The sequence below is a fragment of the Phacochoerus africanus genome, chromosome 2, assembly GCF_016906955.1.
Source record: "Phacochoerus africanus isolate WHEZ1 chromosome 2, ROS_Pafr_v1, whole genome shotgun sequence".
Classification (NCBI taxonomy): Eukaryota; Metazoa; Chordata; class Mammalia; order Artiodactyla; family Suidae; genus Phacochoerus; species Phacochoerus africanus.
Genome location: NC_062545.1, coordinates 248,663,683 through 248,686,591, shown reverse-complemented (window position 1 = coordinate 248,686,591; position 22,909 = coordinate 248,663,683). Strand labels below are relative to the sequence as shown.

Sequence of the window (22,909 nt, the reverse complement as noted above, 5' to 3'; positions counted from 1 at the left end):
TTATTTTAATGGCTAATGTTTAATCTTCACTATTACCCATTCTTAAAACAGGAATATTTCACAGTAAAGTACCATTATTAAAAAGCATCTTTGGAGTTCCCGTCGTGGCGCAGTGGTTAACGAATCCGACTAGGAACCATGAGGTTGCGGTTCAGTCCCTGCCCTTGCTCAGTGGGTTAACGATCCGGCGTTGCCGTGAGCTGTGGTGTAGGTTGCAGACGCGGTTCGGATCCCGAGTTGCTGTGGCTCTGGAGTAGGCCGGTGGCTACAGCTCCGATTCAACCCCTAGCCTGGGGACCTCCATATGCCGCGAGAGCGGCCCAAGAAATAGCAACAACAACAAAAGACAAAAAAAGACAAAAAAAAAGCATCTTTAATTTGGTAGTATTTGACACTGATACTGGTATTTAAACCATTTTAATATAATTTATAAATTTTTTTAAAAATTTAATTGAGGTTCTAATATAGGGAAACTGCAGAGGCTACATAACTATGAAGAATCTGAATATAGTATCTGTGTAAAGGTTCAGATCTTGACTAATGGAAAACAATACAATCTACCAGTCATGGATCTGATCATTTGTATTCATTACAAAATACCTTCGGAGTCCCCATCATGGAGCAGCGGAAACGAATCCAGCTAGGAACCATGAGGATGCGGGTTCCATCCCTGGCCTCACTCAGTGGGTTAAGGTTCTGGCATTGTTGTGAGCTGTGGTGTAGATCCTGCATTGCTGTGCCTGTGATGTAGGCCGGGAGCTATAGCTCCGATTAGACCCATAGCCTGGGAACTTGGGTATGCTGCAAGTGCGGCTCTAAAAAGCAAAAAACAAACAAAAAAATGCCTTCAATTTGGCCTGGAATACTTAGGATAATGAGTTTTAACAGAGTTGACAGCAAAAATATCTGGAAAGGTAGTGGATGGAGAAATATGGGTAGGTCCTACAACCTAGGAAATAAGACTTTTTGTCTTTGAGTCCTGATTCAGGAAAAGGTATACAGAATATCAGTGGTCCAATGTTTTCAGTTCAAGGGCTTAAAAAGTCCATTCAAATCTATCTAACTGCAGAGACAGGGAGAGCAATATGGAATAGTGTGAACGCAGGACTGTTAGTGGAACCCTGCACTAGCTAGAAGGATTTGAAATGGCCCCATTATGCCAAGACTAAACTCATTCCTGAGTGCTACAGGTTTTTTTGGGCCTTTTTGTCTTTTTGCCTTTTCTAGGGGCCACTTCCGTGGCATATAGAGGTTCCCAGGCTAGGGGTCCAATCGGAGCTGTGGCTGCCAGCCTATACCACAGCCACAGCAATGCCAGATCCAAGCCGCGTCTGTGACCTACACCACAGCTCACGGCAATGCCGGATCCTTAACCCACTGAGCAAGGCCAGGAACCGAAGCCGCAACCTCATGGTTCCTAGTCGGATTTGTCAACCACTGAGCCATGATGGGAACTCCGAGTGTTACAGGTTTAATTCTGAGTTACTCAGCTGCAAATAATGGGAATCAAATAAATATTTATATTAGTATTTTTATTCTTAAAGCAGTAGGGGACATTTGAAGTACTTACCATCAGCACTTTATCCATATAAAATTCTCTGCCTGGGCTTCCATCATTGTATTTCGTATCAATGGCAAAACACAAGAATAATACATCCACTACCATTTCATAAATGGACAGGAAGCAATGAGCGACTAGGAAAGCAAAGAGGCAGACGATGATCAGAGGCAGCACCCATACTGTGTAATCTTGCTGGTAGTTGAGCAGCATTATCCCAGCCAAACCTGTGCTGCAGACTATCAGCACCTGAAGCAGAGAGAACAAAGACCACATGTAATAACCTACTGCAGAAAACCATTATTTCTTCATCATTTGCAGACTTAAAATCCTTTTTACTACTTATAAATGAGGATTACATGAGTCCATTCCACCTAAAATTAGAAAGCACAGTCCATAAATACCCATGCACATGTACATAACATAAATAAAATACCATCCTTGTTGACATTAAAAATAATTAAGTTTTCCAAATGTTATATTTATTCCCTAAGACTTCTCTTATTTAGCATCTGTGACAATTTTTAAAATAAATGTATACATAGCTTAGAAAAAAATTATACACAGTCTTAGCACTCAGAAGAAAATTACTGACATTTCAGGGTATTGCTATGTACCTGTACCTAATTTTTTTCTAAACATTTTTACATATATGAAATAGTATTACATAAACAAATCATTAAAAGCTCTTTATTAATATTTATATTTATAAATGTTTCATAAATAAATATTCAGCTACATAATTTCAGTTTATGGGCGATTTAAAATTTATTTAACCATTCTCCTTCATTTGGAGACTTACATTGTTTTCAGATATAAATAATGTTGCAACAAACATTTCTAGGAGCTTTTTCTTTGGTTCATATTTTATTTCACATAGAATATGTGATCAGTTTAATATGGTTTGCCACCAAGCGTTGATTTGGACTATTTGTGAAGAAAAGAGGCTGCTAAACAATTCACCCTGTAAGCATAAGAGAAATAGCCATTTGCTCACTGTCAAGAACCACCTGCTCTGATGCTTCATCACCACACATGCAGCACTTTTTTTGTGGTCCTTTTAATACTTTTTATTTCAGCTTTTCAATAACCCTATGAGTGGTTTATGGCAAACATAATCACTCTCATTTTATAGACTGGGAAACATGCTTAGATAGGCTAGCTGACCTGCCCAAGGCCAGAGAATAGAATAAAGAGCAGAATGTCACTCAAAAAATGGTCTTACAATGCCAACTCCAGTACTTTTTCCAGGTAAAAATTCAAGAAATATTTGGATACTAATATAACACAGTAGTAGGTTATACTGACTCCTAGACACACTCTCGCCCAACGGTAAAATAATTTCACAGAGCAGCAAAAAGAAACAAGATTTGGGGGAGTTTGGAGTATAGTTTTATTGGCAGAAATACACAATAAGTATTAAAATTTTAAATGTTTAAATAGCTTCGAAGTCTTTATTCTTAACCTTTGAGGACCCTATTGGCCAGTGATTACAGGTCACAAACAACTAAACTAGAGGCGTTAAGGTTTCTTCTGAATCTAATTTACCATTCCATAAAATCATTGGGGCTTCACAGTAATAGAATCTGTGATATTGTCTTTCCTTTTTAAAAATCAAGGTTTTGAGGATGTCCCATCTTGGCACAGCGGAAATGAATCTAAGAACCGCGAGGTTGAGGGTTCGATCCCTGGATTTGTGGGTTAAGGATCTGGTGAGCTGTGGTACAGGTCACAGACACAGCTGGGATCCTGTGTTGCTGTGGCTGTGGGGCAGGCCAGCAGCTGTAGCTCCGACTGGACCCCTAGCCTGGGAACCTCCATATGCCATGGGTTTGGTTCTAAAAAAGCAAATAAATAAATAAATAGTAAAAATAAAATCAAGGTTTTGAAAATTAAATTTTAAATTTTGAGATAATTATCAATTCATGTACACTTGTAAGGAGTTAATAGAGTAATTCCAGGTCCCCCATACTGAGTTTCCTTCAATGGTAACATCTTGCAAAACTAAAGTACAATATCACAACCCAGATACTGACATCAGTAAAGATACAGAACATTTCCATCATCACAAGCATCCTTCACTCTAACTTTTCATAGCTATCTCTGTTTCCCTTCACCTCCATCACTAACTGGGCAACCACATCTAGTCTCCATTTCTACAACGTTGTCATTTCAAGAATGTTATATAAATGGAATTATACAGCACTTAATCATCTGGGATTGGCATTTTTCACTCAGCATAGATCCCTCAAAGTTTATCCAAGTTGTTGCATGTATTAATAATCTGTTCCTGATACTGCCTTTTAATAATGTTTATTATGATCTGTCTAGTTGAGCTACCTGATTAAAAACTGTATGTGACTATTAGCACTTAAGTGCAGTGAAAAAAACTCTTCAAAAGATTCATTGTCGTCTACGATCAGAACTATATTTTTGAAAAAAGAAAACTAAAGAATGTTCTCAGTAAGTAGGAAATCCAGAATTTTTTTTTCTTATTTTTATCCTTTTTGGATTTCTCAATTAAGAAAAAAATGTTTATCTTTCATGGTTTTAAAAGTCTCTTTTAACAATACTTTAAATATTATATTCTTCAAAATTATATTTTTCTGGAAAGCAACTTGAAAATATATATCAAAAATCCTATTATGTACTCAAACTCATTAACTCCACTACTAGGATTCTGGCCTCAAGAAATAAGTATTAATGTGGGCAAGGATCTGTACACAAAAGTTTCACTGCAGCACATTTTATAATGGTAAAAAATTGAGAAAAGTTCAACTGTAAAAAGAAAAACCCAAGGGCTTTGTTAAGTAAATGATACAACAACTGTATGACCATGTTTAAAACATTTTTAATAAAATGAGAAATGCTCATAATATAACATGAAGCAAAAAGAGGGATATAAAACTGCTTTTTTCTACCAGATTTTAAATTCTTTTTCCTGGCTAGTATATAACCAGCATCCAGAATAGCCCCTAGCACATTGCTAGTGGATGTTCTATAAATAATTGTTGAATGACTAAAAGGTTGTGTTAAATCTAAAGAAAAAAATTTTGACAGGTCACTAGGCTGCTGAAAAACTCAAAGCCAATTTTAAAACACTATTTTATTGTGTACGTATTTTTTCATTATGAAAGGAATGCATACTTAATTTAGAAAACTTTATCAGATCATGGTAAAGCAGGAGAAAGGGTTTGGAATCACTCATATTTTCAATATCCAAAAACCAATCATTATTAACATTTTGAGATATTAATTTTTTCTTTTTCTTATGCACATTTTAAACAGTTCTGTGCTAGTCTAACGGTTTTACTCAGCCTTTCTCCTTACCACATTATACACATTATTACCTTATAAACTCTTAACAAAAAAAAAATGGTTTAATAGATGAATAATAGTCTGTTGACATTTATTTCCAAGCATTTTTCTATTGTTAGGCAGTAGATTGCTTACATTTTCTCACTATTATAAATAATGATGCATTTTCCTGTATTTAGAATTATCTCTAAGAGTAGTTTACTATCATAAGAATCACTGAATCAAAAGGCTTTAGGGGAAAAAAAATGGCCCAAGGACAAAATTTATGTCAGTTGAGACAATTATAGCACACAGTGATTAAAAACTTAGAAGTCAGACAGATCTGAGTTTGAACTCCAGCTCTGCCACATTCTAGTTTTCTAAATTTGGGCAACCTACTTAGCTCTCTAAACTTTGATTTCCTTTGCTGTGAGATGAATATAACAGTAGTAGTTCACCTTACAGGGGAGGACCAAATATAACACTTTACATAAAGCACTGCCCTCCATGCCTGGTACTCAGCAAGCATCTCAAGAGTTACTAAAATCATCATTGTGATCAAATGCTGCCACTTGGCATAATTTTCTCCCTGTTCTTCATATAGTTTCTTATTTCTCTTTTATTTTAATTGCTCTGGGTACATATGTTTTTAAGTTGCCCCATATCTTTCTTGGGGATAAACTATAAATATGAAAAATAAAATATCTGAGGCCTTCCTGAGTCATATAGCACATAAATAATGTAATAATAAGTAACAGTATCAGACACTGTACTCAGTGCTTAATATGAATGAACTCAATCAATTCTCACTATAAAATATTTCCTTCTGGAGTTCCCGCTGTGGTGCAATGGGACCACATCTTGGGACCACTGGGATGCAGGTTCCATCCCTGTCCCAGCACAGTGGGTTAAGGATCCAGGGCTGCTGCAGCTGTGGCTTAGGTTGAAACTGCAGCTTGGATCTGATCCAAATGTCCTGGATCTGAACTCCAAATGCCCTGGAGGGCCAAAAAAAAAAAAAAATTTCCTCGTATTGTAAAAACATGACAATAACAAATCCAGCAGTCATAATGTACATTTAATTATGAATTTTCAAAATAGCTATCTGTACAGTTCCCCCCCCCCAGGGCTGCACCTGCAGCATATGGAAGTTCCTGGGCCAGGGGTTGAATCAGAGCTGCAGCCACCAGCCTACACCACAGCCACATTAACAAGGGATCTGAGCCTCGCCTGTGGCCTACACCATAGCACACAACAATGACTGATCCTTAACCCACTGAATGGGGCCAGGGATTGAACCTGTGTCCTCATGGATACTAGTTGGGTTCATTACTGCTGAGCCATGACAGGGACTCCCTGTACAGTTTTATAATTTTTTTTAATCTTGTTTTTTATTAATTTTTTAATAATGATTTTTATTTTTTCCACTATAGCTGGTTTACAGCATTCTGTCAATTTTCTACTGTACAACAGGGTGACCCAGTCACACATACACATATACATTCTTTTTTCTCACATTATCATGCTCCCCCACAAGTGACTAGATAGAGTTCCCATTCTTTTTAGATGACAGTTGCCTGAGAACTTAAAACTATAGAGTGCTAACCAATGCGCCTCTATACCAAATATTTTTTTCCTTTTCAAACACATTTTAAAAGCACTGCAGCTGAAATAACCCAAGTGTTCAATAGTAAGAGAATGTTTAAGAATAGCATTTGATGGACTACTGGCCATCACAATAACAAATAACCATGAAGATTATTAAAGCAATGCAAAAAATATATACGATATAAATGTAAAGTGAAAAGGGCAGAATGGCCAGATACATATACTAGGATTGTTATACCAAAGAAATGTAAGCCTATGAAAAAACACTGGCAGGGAATATAAAAATAAATTATTAACTTATAGCAGTGGTATCTTTTTCTTAACTCAATTTTTCAGAATTTCTGCATATTTATAGTTTGAGATACAGATTTGATGAATCCCAATTATAATATTATCTTATATTTTGCAGATTTTAGTAGTAGAGAATAAATTACCTATACCAGACACTTTTGAGGATGGTTAAGTCTCATTCCCTAACAGCTCTGTTTTAAAGGAGTTTATATACAGTAACAATGACAACTAAGAGTCATCGAGAACCTGCAATGTGTCAAGCACTATCTTAGGTACACTATGTGTATTAATCAGTCTAATCCTTACAACTCTAGGGGTCTGGCACTATTATTATCCCAAATCCATAGCTGGGTAAACTGAGGCACAGAGTGGTTGTATAACCTGCCTCAGGTTACACAGCTAGTAAGGCTAGGATTTAAATCCAGTCAGGCAGGCTCCAGATGCAGAACCTTAACCACTACACAGACTATTTCTTAAGTCAAAATACATAAGAAGAAACATAGGCAAACTGTTTAACTGCTCCATCCCTCAATTTCTCCATCTGTGACATGAAGATAATAATAGAATTTTCTCTACAAATTTGTTACAGGGATTAAATGAGCACAATCCAAATAAAGTATTTAGAACACTGCTGGACACACAGAGAGGGCTTTATGAGTGCTGGCTTTATATCATGCTACTTCTCGTTTTTTTGGTGGGCTGCATATATTTTTTAAATTAAAGAGCAACTATGTTCATATGCAAATATTTACCGTATGTCTCAGATTATACACTTGGTCTTATTACCTTGCCTAGGAATAACATGAAATCCCCCACTGTGTTGATGGCAGCCACTCGCAAAGCATTCTCCACGAGAATGACAAAGGCATCCTTCGCTGAAGTGCAGAAGTTGGTGCTGTTGATAGCTGTGGCTGTGTATGCATTCTGGACAAAAGCAAAAACAATTTTTCATCAGTAAATGTAATCTTGAAGACTTAAACATCATTAAAGCATAGCTTATAAAAATATTTCACAATTAAATCCATGGCTTTGGTGAGGCACAGACTTAGATTAGCACAAGGTTACTATGAGATATTAAAAAGAAAAAGCCCCCTCATATGCTAAACACAGCTTTTCAGTCAGGCTAGTTTGGGGCCTTAAAAATATTGATATTTATTAAAACATACATAAACCTTTCCAACATCCACTAACTTCTTCCCTATCTTAGTAAATCAAATGTAATTTAACCTTTCATTGATATCTTGGGTTCATCACTGTGAATATCAGTGATGCATTATTACCATTTCAGGACTGATTTAAAAGCTACACACACATATAAAGGCATCAGATTGTTGTGCTGTTTTATGTGGAACACCTACTAACTTCTCCTTGGTGCTTTCACTTTTCATAGTTCTTGCAGGAGACAGATGCCTGTTGTTGATTTTAAACACCACCCTCCTGGGGCAGGAACCCAAGTCCCCTTTGAGAAAACAGTCCTTCTCCCTTCCCTTAGGGTCTGAGTGAGCAGCTCTGGAGGTGGGTCCTGATTGATGTAAGCCAAACAGCATGTTTTACCCACAATAACTGGTTCAGGGATTGGTACATAAACTAATCAAAGCCAGTGGAAGTAAAAGATGTTCCTTGGGGCTTCTGGAGGAAAAAAGGGAAGTTTCCTTTCTCTTCCATAGGTGATCCTGACAGAGCAGCCTCACATTCTCCTGAACAGCAAGGTGTGAGGGATCAAATTGCCACAGCTGTTTTGCCAACATAATGGGAAGTACCTGGAGCTGCTGGAGGTCACAGTGTGAAACTGAGAGGGAAACTAACATCAGGGTCCCAGAGCAGAAAAAAACTAGGTACCTGCACTTGGCAACAATGTCTGCATGATTGGGGAGTAGCCAGATTCTGGACTTCTCCCTTATAGAAGCTAATAAATCGCTAAGAATCTCTCCCCTCCCCTCCCTCCCCCACCCCCTTATCATCTTCTCCTTTTTAGGCCAGAGTGGGCTGGCATTCTGCCCCTTGCAGTACAGCTGACACACTTTTAGGCGATTATACCTGCTTCTGCTGCCCCATGTTTTCTTTGACCCACTACTCACTCTGATGTTTTTCCTTATTTTTTATATTACATTCTAGAAGAGCCCTGGCATTGTCTAGGAAATGTGAATAAGTACTATAACATGAAATATGTCTGAGTCTTAGGAAGGGAAAGTATATGGACTTTGTAACTCGAACTTATGGTCCTGAGAAATCTTTGGTTTAGTGCTGACCTAGGAAATTGTTGGTGAGCTCAGGAGAGAGAGTCTTTAATGTATGAATGTTCCAATTGTATGCTTGTTAGTTATTAGGAACTTGGTATAAAGATGAGGTTCAAGTTATCAAAGATTTAATTTGCCATTATATGATTAAATTCATTGATCAAAAATGCAGAAGACTGTAGGGTCAAGGAGAGGGTACTGTATGAGTAGGTCACTACTTGTGGTTCATAAACCTTTTTCGGTAATAGAGAAGCAGGCAATTATGGTGCTCCTTGAGAAACACAAAGGATTTTAATATATGAGATTCCATCATACAAATTGGCACAACATCACAATATATTACTATATTATGTTTGCAGGTCTTCTTATCTCAAAAGCTAATATGTACATTACTTTAAGGAAAGCATGCTATTAAACTGTCCCGGGGCATGCACTTATGCTCACATATACTGTCATCTGCGGGTACTTCTATCAGTTAAAAGATAGCAGGCACCGAAGAGTTAACTACCTAACTGCAGTGCTTCATGTTTCTTCATCTTCCACAAAGCTTCTTTTGAAACATTCTGCAGAATGCCTCATGACATCAAAATAAACTATACTTTTGATCTTGGGTAGCAGTAACTCAGGTGAACAATGAAAGAAAAGAACTTTCCAACCTTGATCTATTCTCAAAGAACTCAGATTAGTTCCCAGTTCTCACCAGTTCCCTCTGTACTCACCAAAAATAAGTAATAAGCAAACAAATAAACAATTTGTTCTAGAGCAGAACTTTTCCAACTACCACCTAGGAGCCAAATCCATACTTTGGCACATAAAGCTTTATTGGAACATAGCTGTGTTCATTTGCTTATAAACTTTTGGGGGCTGTTTTCATGTTACGATGGCAGAATGGAGCAACTGTGACACAGACTAATATGGCCCACAAAGCCAAAAATATTCACCATCTGATCCTTTAGAGAAACACTTTGCTGACCCTTGTTCTAGAGTAATGCCAAGGATCAATTCCAAACTTGTTTACAGTCTATGGGACCCACTATCTCATCCTTTTCAAAATATAAACCTCATTTGCTCATTTCCAGTCTTTTAGTACCTTTCTCCACAACTTCCCTTTAGCATTTTTCATTATAATTCTTCAGGTCAACAACTGATAAATGTCTTTAGCGATCTGCGATATTACTTCCCTGATAAGAAATACTTTTATTTCCCCTATTTTGAGCCATGATCCAGAGATACATGAACGAGTTATTTAGCAACAGGTTTCCAGGGGAAAATACTTTACCATATTAACTATATATATACACTATATAACATATTAACATTGATACAAAAAAGCATCATTGTGATGTCTGAAATCAAGGATACTGGACAACCCATTTAAATCAACACGGAGCTTTTTTTTTTTTTTTTTTTTGGTCTTTTTGCCATTTCTAGGGCCACTCCCTCGGCACATGGAGGTTCCCAGGCCAGGGGTCTACACCAGAGCCACAGCAACGCGGGATCCGAGCCGCGTCTGCAAACTACACCACAGCTCATGGCGACGCCGGATCGTTAACACACTGAGCAAGGGCAGGGACGGAACCCGAAACCTCATGGTTCCTAGTCAGATTCGTTAACCACTGCGCCATGACGGGAACTCCTTTTTGTTTTTGTTTTTTTTGGAGCTGTCTTAAATCCCACTCCCTCACAGTGAGGACCAACACTCTTAACTATGCTGTTCCCTGCTTTCCAGTTTGAAGGTAACTTTCCTTGAAAGAAGAAATAGAAGCGAAGAAGGACCCACATACCTGCAATTCCTTTCCTCTGTTACCATCCAACCAGCTGAGTCGAGGAGCAGACCCAATGCTTCCAAACTAAACTACGAAAGCTTTTTTGTGGCTCTCACTAATTTTCAGAAGTACTTCAGTTTATTTGAGAATTATTATTCCTCCTCTTCTGCTTCTTTCTTCTCCCCCGCACCTCCCCAGTTCCACCCATTCCATCTACTTTTAGAGCAAAAGGCTATTTATCTGTAGACATGAAAGGAGGCAGCAGTAATTTCTTTTCTCCACTCCTCAGTTCCAGGGTTGGATGTGCTCACAGAAATTTTTGCCTTCTGGGTGATATTCCTACAGATCTACGCAACTCCTTTATATTTAACCTAACTAAAAAAAATAAGTGGATATTTTATAAACTTTCTTCTACTTCTAAGGCAGGAAGATAAGCTGCAAGTGATACACAAAGCTCAAGATGACCTCTTCCGGAGGAAAAATGTGCTACAGATCATAGCAGGCCAGTGAAATTTCCCTCTGCTCCTATACCTCTTAGTCTAAAGGATTTACGCTAAGGTTCTCAAGAAATTCAGAGTCCTTTGTGGCTTTCCTTCATAACTGTTCTCTGAGCTTTCTGTAGACTATTTAGCTGAGATTTTTGGAGTCCACCCACCTTCTTTCCAGACAGTCTTCCCAATCTTGAGCTAAGCTACCCACAGAGAGGCATCAATGATTAATATTTAGCCTGTGCCCAACATCTGTTCAGCCAAGACAAAGGTCTTAAAGACTATTCAATTCTCGGAAGCAAGACAAAAAGATGATCACTATCTAGGAATCTCTTTAAAAGGATGTCTATTAGCCCAAGTGCTCCCTGGTGTATACATTTTTGTGTGAGAGGTTATTGTGAAAAAGTACTGGGAAGGTGGAAGAAAATATGTTAGGGCAGAGGGCTGCCATGCAGGTAACCCAGGCCTGTCTACAGAGCTTAGCATCTACATTTTTCACACCTTCTTTCTTTTCTTCACTTAAGGACCTAGACATTCTCTTAAAGCTTGAAATCTTTATGGAGTTCTCTTGTGGCACAGTGGGTTAAGGATCTGGTGTTGTCACTGCAGTGGCTTGGGTAGCTGCCATGACATGGGGTTTAATCCCTGGCCCAGGAACTTCTGCATACTGAGGGCATGGCCAAAAAAAAACCCAAAAAACAAAAAACAAACAACAACAACAAAAAAAACTTTACAGAATTACCCAATAGGGGCAAGCTAGACAGCAATGATAGGAAAAGGGGAAGAGGTATGTGCAACTCTTATGTGTGGACAGTTACAAACTAAATGAGGGAAATGGTAATGAAAATGATCCCTTTCCTATTCGGAGTGAAGGATGGAGAAGGCAGAAATTCCAATCTATATTTCATTCAGTTTGATTCTAAATACTTAGATTTTTAAGGGGCATAAGAATTAAAAATGTTACAAATCTAATTTTAATTTAAAAACCATCACTTGTCTTAGTTTACAGCATGGAACATGAAAGTTTGAGATGTTCGCATATACTTTATAGTAAATTATACTTTAGTTTTCTTTAAGTTGTACAAAAGCAGATTCAACCAACAGTGAACTGTGTAGCACTGGAGTATTTATTTTTAGAAATTCGTGTACAGGCAGACCCACACGATTTTTGGCCGTGCCCGCAGCATACGTAAGTTTCTGGGCCAGGTAGTGAACCCATGTCACAGCTGTAACCAGAGCCATGGCAGTGACCATGCTGGATCCCTAACCTACTGAACCATGAGGGAAATACTTTTTCTTAAAAGACACACAATTTAAAACTGTGTTGTTCAAGGGTTAAGTGCAGGAAGTAGTACATTATGGTACGATCTAGGCAAACTTAGACTTGGAACTTTCCTCTGCCTCTAGGTCATATTATCTGAACCAAGATACCAGGCTCAAGTTCCTCAGGTATAAAACAGAGGAAATGTGCCTTCCATACAGAGTTGTGGAGAGAAAGTTATAATATATATATAAAGTTCTTTGTGTAGTATCACAGATTTAAGTAGGTCCTCAAAAAATAACTCCCACTAATACTATATAGAGAGAAGCTTTATAATCTTGAGCTTATCAGCCAGAGAGCAGATAGCCTCCAGTGTTAAATGTACTATCTTCAAATAGTGTCTAAGTAAACCAAGGCCTGAGTAATCCAATGCCCTGTAGAAACAGATTCTAGTTGTAACAATCTCTCTACCTAAAGCAAATTCTCTATGTTAGATTAGATATATAATCACTGACCTATCACATTAAGATAAGCACCTGCAGAAACAAAGAGCAGTTCACACTTCACTCTGTATATTTGCAAAACTCCAGCACATATGCCATGAATACTTCATGGCTTATCTTTAAAACTTACAGCTCTTTTTTTGAAGCCAGCTGTATTTTCCACACGTTTTGGCACTGGAGCATGGTTTGGGATTGTGGAATTTCATATGGTGCTGCACAATAACTCATCTACTCTAGCTCCAGGTCAACATTCCTCTATTATCCTCTACATTCTCCAAAGCAGTGGCAACAAATTGGTGGCATATGGACAACTGACATTGTGTGGCCCAAAGACTACTCAGGGTCATTAATTTGCTCATTGTTACCACATCCAAAGAATACTACAAAACAGACTATAATGAGAGACTCTGCATGTTAAATGTGAACCACAGTGCCTGGAATATGTTAAGTGCTCAATAAGTTAGCTGGCATTATAATTAGTATTATTATTTCACTGGACTTTACTGAGTACTCAAGATAACCTCAGAGAATAAACAGGTGATTAGACAAGAAATCTTTGAAAAATAATGAGAGAGATTTGTACCCTGGGACACGTGAAATATATAATGAAGCCATAACACTTCTAGACTGTATACCTATAGCTTTTATAATATCGTACTTCAATTACACTTCAATAAAAATGTTTTTAAAATTAAAAAACAAAACAAAACAAGACAGTATTGGTAGAAGACGAGACAGATCAACAGTACAGAAAAGAAAGCCCAAAGACAGACTCAAGTATGATATGTAAGAATTTAATAGATGATTAAATTGACAATTCACAGCAGACGAAAAGATAGATTAACCATTAACTGGTCCTGGGACAACTGATTAAATCCCAGATAAACCAAAGAGTTAAGTATTTAGGAGTTCCCATCATGGCTCAGTGGCTAATGAACCCAGCAAGAGTCCATGAGAATGCAGGTTCGATCCCTGACCTTGCTCAGTGGGTTAAGGATCCGGTGTCACCATGAGCTGTGGTGTAGGTCACAGATGCAGCTCGGATCCTGCACTGCTGTGGCTCTGGAGTAGGTCGGGAGCTACAGCTCCGATTGGACCTCTAGCCTGGGAACCTCCGTGTGCCATGGGTGCGGCTCTAAAAAGACCAAAAAAAAAAAAAAAGTATTTTTAAAAAAGAGAAAAAAAGGAAACCTCTGAAGGACTGTAAGTAAAAAAATGCTAGAAAAATTATTTGACCTTGAGGTAGGGAAAACCTTTCCAGGTAGTAAAAAAAAAAAAAGAAAGAAAAGTTGAACAGACCTGACATGAAATAAATCTGCTGCACACTGTAAAAATGTAAAATATATTAACTGTGGAAAGTCCTGTAGAATGAATCAACACTCACTGTGTCTAGGTTTGTGCTCGGAGCATTGCAAACTCTCTTCATCCTCAAGATACTGGGCACTATCAATACTGCCAATACAGCCCCATTTTACAGGAGAGGTTTAGAGTTTATCAGACATTGCTACACGGAAGTCAAGTACTGAAAACTTTTTCTCAAAGTTATTTTAATGAAAGTTAAGTGTTAGGTTAGCATGATGAAATCATGTTTTTTGTTCTTGCCTTGGTTTTCCAAACTCTTCAATATTTTATATTACATTTATTTTTAAAGAAAACAGATACATTCTTAGAACAGCCTTATGAATGATCTTTGCCATATCCCTGTTATCTTAGAGTAAAACATGGGAGTTCTTTATAAAAAATTAAAATGGGGTTGGGGGAGAGCAATAACGATACTTACTAGGCGCCCGCCAAGAGCTAGACACTGTAAGAGCTGATTTACCTGCATTATATTTCATCCTTATCTAAAGCCTATGAGGGTAAATAAATTTTTCTCCACTTACTGAGGAAGGCAACTGAGAATCAGAGGTTCCACTGAGCTTGCCAAACAGTCACACTGTTGGGGAGTGAAACACACCTTCAACATCTGGGCTCTCTCTACTGTACAAATTATCCATTGTCCCTTCTCCAAAAAGGCTATAAAAGTGTGGACTCAATTCCATGTGTATGGAAAAAGGAATTTCATCTTCAGAAAGCAATGATAAATACAGGAGACAAAACCAAAGGTGTGAGCCAACTCTAGTATTTTGTGCCAGCAATAGCTTGCTCTCTAGCAGAGCACTCAGCTTATAACTGCCGAATGTGTGTGATAGCCCCTTCTTGCCCTAGGAGACCATACTCTTAGACCCTACTGTTTTCTCAAATTTTAGAAAAATCCCTGGAGTCCATTTATTCAGTTCCCCCATCATCTTGAATACTTCAAACAGATGATGTCCACTCAAACAGATGGACGCCCACCCAGCTCTGAAAAATTTCACGGGAACAAGAGTTTAAAAAAAATTCCATTGGCAACTGGTTCTCAGGCTTAACCTGTCGTGGCAGGAAGTTTTCTATTGTCTTCACTATGGTGACCTTATTTCAAATAAAATTTCTATGAAAACAGGAGACATAAAGTTCCAGTGGTCGTCAGTCCCCACATCGCAACACTTCATATTCCCAAATAGAAGCACCAAGTATGAGTTCAGAAATCACTTTCCATAAACCCTTGCTCACATATTTGATTTATGACTTTTTTTTTTTTTTTTTTTTGCTTTTTAGGGCCACACCTGGAGCATATGGAGGTTCCCGGCCTAGGGACTGAATCAGAGCTATAGCTGCTGGCCTACACCACAGCCTTGGCAACAAGGGATCCGAGCCAATATTCCACCTACACCACAGCCCACAGCAATGCCGTATCCTTTACCCACTGAGCAAGGCCAGGGATCGAACCCGAGTCCTCATGGATACTAGTCAGATTTGTTTCCACAATGGGAAGTCCGATTTACTACTATTTTGCTGCTTCCCTTGAATTGTCAAACATCATGCCTACCCAATGAAGCTCCAAAATGGACAAAACCTATACAAGAAAAACCAGTTTGTAGTTTGGATACACAACTCAGGATTGTTGAGACTAAAGTGATGACTAATATTTAGTTTGAAATGAGCTGAAAACTTTGGACTTTTCTACCTGGTTACTGACCATCTCGATATCACGTGATTTGTTTTCTTCCTTCAGTATAACTGTGCATCTCCTTTTTAAGATTTTTATAGTTTTATGTCACCTGTTTTTTTTTTTTAAATCCAAATATTTGCTGATTAAGGAATCATCCATTCAGAAAACATTTAAAGATCACCTATTGTGTACTAGGCACTGTGACAGTTCCTGGGGAGGCAAAAATAAGATCTTGCCTTTAAGGAGCTAAAAGCCAAAAGGATGAGATGAAGAAGTAAACAGAAAACTTCCATATAGCATTCTTAGTGTTTTCACAGAGGTATGAACTAGCCTTGTAGAAAGTCAGAGGAGGGGCTGGGGTAATAAGGGAAAGCTTCTCGGAGGTGATGCTCAGGCAGAATCATTAAGGATAGGTAGGAGTTAGTCAAGAGCTGGAAGGGAGTCACTCCAGGCATATCTGAAAAACTGCAAGAACAAAAAGTGCCTGTGGGAAGGTGACAGGAACTAAGAACAGAAAGCTGGGGTTAGCGCATATCTCTGAGAATAAGCTATTTCATGACGGATACCAAAAGTAATGATGATTATCTTTAGTGCATCCATCAACTTTGCTGATATAGAGAACTTGGCCCCAAAACAAATTTTAAAGAACATAATTTTTCAGATGGTTGTGGCCATTACTAATTATTTTAACAATGACCTTCTGCATACTTTGCATATGGATTGTGAGCAATATGAATATATTTTGCTAATGAAATGCCATCCCTCCTTTTTCATATCAACCATAGAACTCCAACAAAGCAACTCTGGGCAAGCTCAAAACATCGCCTCGGGAATCTCACCCGTTGACTACTCATGAGTGAATGGAAAATGCAATGCTACTCTTCAATCACTTAAAAGTAAATGGAGAGAAAGCCAATTTTTATCTTTGGTCTATTAGATGAGGGCATCAGTACATTAGAATTGATTTTCAGGGACTGAAGAAAAGTGGTTAAAAAAAACCCCAAGATGAAAAGAGTGCTTCACAGCAAGAGTCCTACATGCCTAGATACAGAAAGTGGACCAACCCACTCCCCAAAGAACTGTTTTCTCAGAAGTACCAATTCCTCCATTTGACCTTAGAAGAAAATAGCACTTCCGTTAACATTTTCCAGGCCAGTCCCATAGTTTTCAGGAGTTGGACAAAACAAAAACAAAAACAAACCAAAAAACCAAAAACCCACAGCATACAGAGTATCCTTTTTTTTTTTCTTTTCTTTTTTTGGTTTGTTTTTTGTTTGCTTTTTAGGGCCACAACTGCAGCATATGGAAGTTCTTAGGCCAGGGGTCGAACTGCAGTTGTAGCTGCTGGCCTACATCACAACCACAACAACGAGGGATCTGAGCCTCATTTGTAACCTACAGCACAGCTCATGGCAATGCCAGATCCTTAACCCACTGAGCAAGGCCGGAGATCAAATCCATATCCTCATGGATACTAGTCAGGTTCATTACCACTGAGCCACAATGGGAACTCCCACAACAACTTTTCACTAAAGCTTTAAAACAACATTAAAGGAATTAAAGAACTACAGCTAGAGTAGACAGATTCTTAGAGAAAATCAAAGATGAAAGGATGTGAATTAAGGGATAAAAGATAAATAAATGTCTTTCTTAAAAGATGGACCCTAATGATATTTTACCTATATATTACAATTAATTAATAAGCCTTGGAAAGAACATATATTAAAATGTTAATATAAGAATTTATTTTTAAAGAATTTTTTATAGTAAAGAATTCTTTAAAAATAAGAATATGATTGAAATAGTTGTATTTGACCAAGGTACAATGTACAACACCATGAGAAAAACAAAATATCTTTCAAATGAGCTCAATTAACTTTATCTTGGAAGAAGAAACAATGAACCTATCTTTGAAAGTGAATGTTAGATGTGTTTTTAAAATACTTTACCTGATTTAAATAATTTAGGCACTTTTCAAGACACCAAAGGCAACAAATGCAAGATTTCAGCACACAACGAGCACAAGCATTTTCCTGGAAAGAAAGAAAAATTGAAATAATTATAGACCAAAGGATTGAACCATATCATATAGAATCCTCTAAGTATTATAAAAATAAAAATTAGGTAGATGCAAACTATTACATTTAGAATGGGGAAGCAATGAGGTCCTACTGTACAGCACAGGGACCTATATCCAGTCTCTTGGGATAGAACACGATGGAAGATAATATAAGAAAAGAAATGTGTATTTATTTATGACTTGGTCACTTTGCTGTACAGCATTAATGGCACAACACTGTAAAGCAATTATACTTTAATACAAAAAAATTAAGAAAAATCAAAACCTATGCTTAAAAGCACCCACCCTCAACTTTTTTCCCTTAAAATATAATGGCTGAATTATTTTTAATTAGTTTGGTTTAACATTTACTTAGTACCTATTGCATATAAAATAGAGTAAGGTATATAAGACCAATAAGGGACTTATAACCTAGTAGGTGGAAAAAAAAAAAGCATGAAATATAACCAAGGTTAGAATCAGAATATGATATAGATATAGAGCTATGAGGGTGGGGAAGAGAGAGAAGACCTCACTTGGGAGGTGAGAGGAATCAGGGGAGGTTTCTAGGAAGAGGTGGCATTCGAACTAAGCTATGTTGAAATGCATGTTATTTCCACCATCAAGGATAGGAAGGAGGTTCCCAGGAGGAAGGAGTGTGAGTCCACACAGAGGAAGAGAAGCACAGGACATCTGGGGAAACCTGATGTCAGGACAGATGCTGTCAGGACTTACAGAGCGCAAGAGAGAGACGGTAGGGAAGAACCAGATCCTACTTGGCAGGGACTCTGAAGAAAACATTCACACTTGGACATAACATCTTTGGGAGCTTTGCTACATGTGAAAGTGAGGTCTAGAATGGCCCAGAGAAAGTCCAGAAAAATATCTTTCCTTACCTTTCCTTTGAGCTGACTGTGAATATACATAAGGATCATTCGTGGAATTTTGACTAATGTGATAATGAAAGATCCTTTTGCCACAGTACCAAGGTGGTAACGAATAAGGCGATTCACTGATGCCAAAATAGGTGCAAATGGCAAATTCCTTTTATCCCTATTTTAAAAATGACCAGAGAAAGACAATTAAAGGCTAGACCAGGATGGAAACACAGAATGGTCAGAGTCCAAGCAAGTTAAAAATTAGTTCATTTTTCTTATTCTAGCTCTGTGACAAAGATGGCAAATACAAATGCTACATATGTACCAAATGAAACTAATGTTTCATTTCTTTCTTTCTTTTTTTTTTTTTTGTCTTTTTAGAGCCACACCCACGGCATATGGAGGTTTCCAGGCTAGGGATGGAATCAGAGCTGTAGCCTCCTGCCTACACCACAATCACAGCAACAGCAACATGGGACCTGAGCCATGTCTGCAACCTACACCACAGCTTATGGCAACGCCAGATCCTTAACCCACTGAGCGAGGCCAGGGATCGAACCTGCATCCTCATGGATGCTAGTCGGGTTCATTAACCACTGAGCTGCGACAAGAACTCTTCATCTCTTTATGGTAGTTTCACAAGGTTCTTATGCTCTAATACTTTAAGTTAAATAAAACTGTGCTTTGGAAGCTCTTATTAGTAAATAGTTATGAGGTTAATTGTACAATCAGATAATGGAACGAAAAAGATGTTACACCTGGCACCTCATTGTAGTAGAAAACTATAAGGCCTATAGCGTATATTCAGCTCTGAAGTCAGGAAAGGAAGTCACAACACTTGTCCTGATCCACACAAAAGACTTGCTGGAGTTCCTGTCGTGGCTCAGCAGAAACAATCCAACTAGTAACCATGAGGTTGAGGGTCGATCCCTGGCCTCACTCAGTGGGTTAAGGATCCGGCATTGCCGTGAGCTGTGGTGTAGGTAGCAGACGCGGCTTCAATCCTTCGGTGCTGTGTTGTGGCACAGGCTGGCGGCTACAGCTCTGATTCCACCCTTAGCCTGGGAACCTCCATAAGTGGCAGGTACAGCCCTAAAAAGCCAAAAAAACAAAACAAAAAAAAAGACTTGTTATCCTTTGATGGATGTTTGTATAAAGCAAAAGTACAGAAGACATTACTATAAGATTTATTCTTCTGCTAAACATAATTTAGGTTATAGCATGACCTGCCACTCTAACTCATTTTTTAAGAAAGTTATAGAAGAGTAAAAAGATTAAAATAATAACCTCCCGGGAGTTCCCTTCATAGCTCAGCTACATCTCAGATTGGACCCCTAGCCTGGGAACCTCCCTATGCTGTGGGTGTGGCCTTAAAAAGCAAAATAAATATATAAATAATAATAATAACCTCCCATTGTCTTATCTCACAAAATCATTAACTACACATTTTGTCATATTCACTTCCAATTTATTTTTCAAAGAAATGAAACTCTTGCCAGCCTCAGTTCTATTTCTCTCAGACACAATCACTTAGATGATCTTAAGTTTTCTTTTGTTCTTTTTTAAGTGAAATTTAAATGACATATAACACTATGTTAGTTCTGGGTGTACAATATAGTGATTCAATATTTCTATACACCACAGAGTGATTCCCACAGTAAGTCTAGTTATCATCTGTGACCATACAAATTTATTACAGTATTACTGACTACTGCCTGTGGCATACTTTTCATTACCATGACTCATGTATTTTGTAACTGAAGGTTGTACTTCTTAATCTCCCTCACCTATTTCACTCATCCAACTCCCCCCCTACTCTAACAACCAACTGATTATTCTCTGTATCTATGAGTCTGTTTATTTGTTTTATTTTTTAGAGTCCACATATAAGTGAAAACATATGGTATTTGTCTTTGTCTGACTTACATCACTTAGCATAATGCCCTCTAAGTCCATCCACATTGTCACAAACTAAGTTTCCGGACAAGTATAAATGCTCACCTAGTAAAATAGTATGTTACCACAGCTCCCGCCACCGTCATCTGCTGACACGCTAGAATAAATTCACTGATCCAAATCAGGCCCACCACATGGTACCACCACATGTACTGCAGAGGCCCAGAAACTCTGAACTCCACAAAGCCTTGGTCGTTCTGAACAGCGCTGCCTAGGAAAATATCAAGGAAGAAAAGAAGCAGCACATAAAGTATAAATCAATAAATACGGCTATTAAATATAAGAGATTTATTTCATTAAGGGACAAAAATAATTAAAAAGTTGTGAAGCCAAACACTGTACAAATAAGCTTTTTTTTTTTTTTTTCCTTCTCAAAGGTATCATATATAGCTTTTAAAAGTTGTCCTATTTGGAGTTCTCTTGTAGCACAGTGGGTTAAGGATCCAGTGTTGTCACTGCAGTGGGACGGGTTTGATCCTTGGCCCAGGAACTTCCACATACTGCTCTATTTGAATATAGTTCTCACCACATTATCAGTTATTAACTTAGGCATGAACTTTCAAACACACTTCAATTTTTTCAGAGCTATTACTTGTTCAATAATTATAGACCTAAATCATTAGCCAAGTACAGAAATTAATATTATTTTTTAATATCCTTATATTACTCCTCACAATTAATCCCATTCAGGCATAACCTCTGATATTAAGTGTGGTTCCAAGCAAGTCTGAGAATCTATGAACTGTATCATCACTAGCTCTACATAGGTTCAGATCATTTCCAGCCAGAAAATCCCATGGAAGTAAGTTGATGTTTGGCTATAACTGGGGTCTGAGGCAACCCCAGAGCAGCACTGCCTTCATTTGTTCATCACAGAATGGACCCAAATGTCTGACTCAGTACAGGGTCTCACTTCAAATCCACAACCATCTCACACCTGAAACAATGTAAACGAACCATACCTCAATTAAAAAAAAAAAAAAAAAAGATCTGCACGAACAAACAAAAGTCCACAAACATCTCAAAACTAGGATGTGATTTCGCTTTGCTAGGATGATCTAAAAATCATGACTGGACAATGCGTTATTGAAGAGCTATAACCACTGCTAGTTCTGATGGCTACGAGACCTTAGGCAACACATATCTTAAGAATGATTACTTCTCTGATATTTCAAAATATTTTAATGCAAATCAGATTCATCACTAAAGGAAAAAAGCAACATGTCTTCTTACCGGTAGTGCCAAGAAAAAGAAGCGTCATGATCCAGTACACCCAAAACAGGACAAGAGCAAAGAAAGTCCAAAAGGGTTGGAAGACTAGCAGTGGCAAGTGAATGAAGACCTTGCCGGCCACGTGGAACAAGGCGATGGTGAGAGCAACCCGTTTGCGCATAACCAGCATGATGAGGAACAAGATAACCTGTACGGAGAGAAGGGAGGAAGGGGTTCCAGCCAATGTTTTAAGCAGTAAAAGCAGAACGTGAACAATGATGGAAGACTTTAACATAACTCCTCATTCCAAAAGGGGGAAGTATCGTTCTCTGAATCCCCATAATACTTTATCAGTCTGTATCTCTCTTGCAGCACTTATCATTTTAAATGACATATTGAAAACATCCTTTAAGGCTAAAAAATAAAAGGATTTTGCAATTTATTAATACATCCTAGAATTCTTCTACTTTTCACGCTTTATGAATCAAAATGTGTTGCTTATCATCACGATGAAACTCTTGATTTATTAGTCTATAAATATGCTCGCCACTCTGACGAAAGGGGAAAAGACCATGTACCATGACCACAAAGGCACAGGGTTATGTTGTACCTCATTTCCCTTATTGGACGAAGAGCAATGCCAATAAGAGCAGGGTCTGTGTCACATTTACCCTTTGCTACTTCCCAGTCTGTGCCGGCACCTGGCACAGAGAATTGTACTTAAAAGACAATTAATAAATATTTGTACAATGATAGCAAACAAA

At 38.0% G+C, this 22,909-nt stretch overlaps 1 protein-coding gene across 3 annotated transcripts in view; it reads right to left on the bottom strand.

Annotated features, from left to right (window-relative positions):
- The window catches only part of SLC44A1 (solute carrier family 44 member 1), a 210,861-nt gene that overhangs the window by 52,221 nt on the left and 135,731 nt on the right, over positions 1–22,909 (bottom strand). For all 3 annotated transcript variants that reach the window (XM_047768087.1, XM_047768089.1, XM_047768088.1), the window contains exons 9-14: positions 22,167–22,353; positions 20,979–21,144; positions 18,996–19,152; positions 17,990–18,073; positions 7,541–7,678; positions 1,571–1,807 (exon numbers count right to left, since the gene is read on the bottom strand). In XM_047768087.1, the coding sequence (XP_047624043.1) occupies positions 1,571–1,807; positions 7,541–7,678; positions 17,990–18,073; positions 18,996–19,152; positions 20,979–21,144; positions 22,167–22,353 (969 nt within the window). The remainder of the gene's footprint in view (positions 1–1,570; positions 1,808–7,540; positions 7,679–17,989; positions 18,074–18,995; positions 19,153–20,978; positions 21,145–22,166; positions 22,354–22,909) is intronic.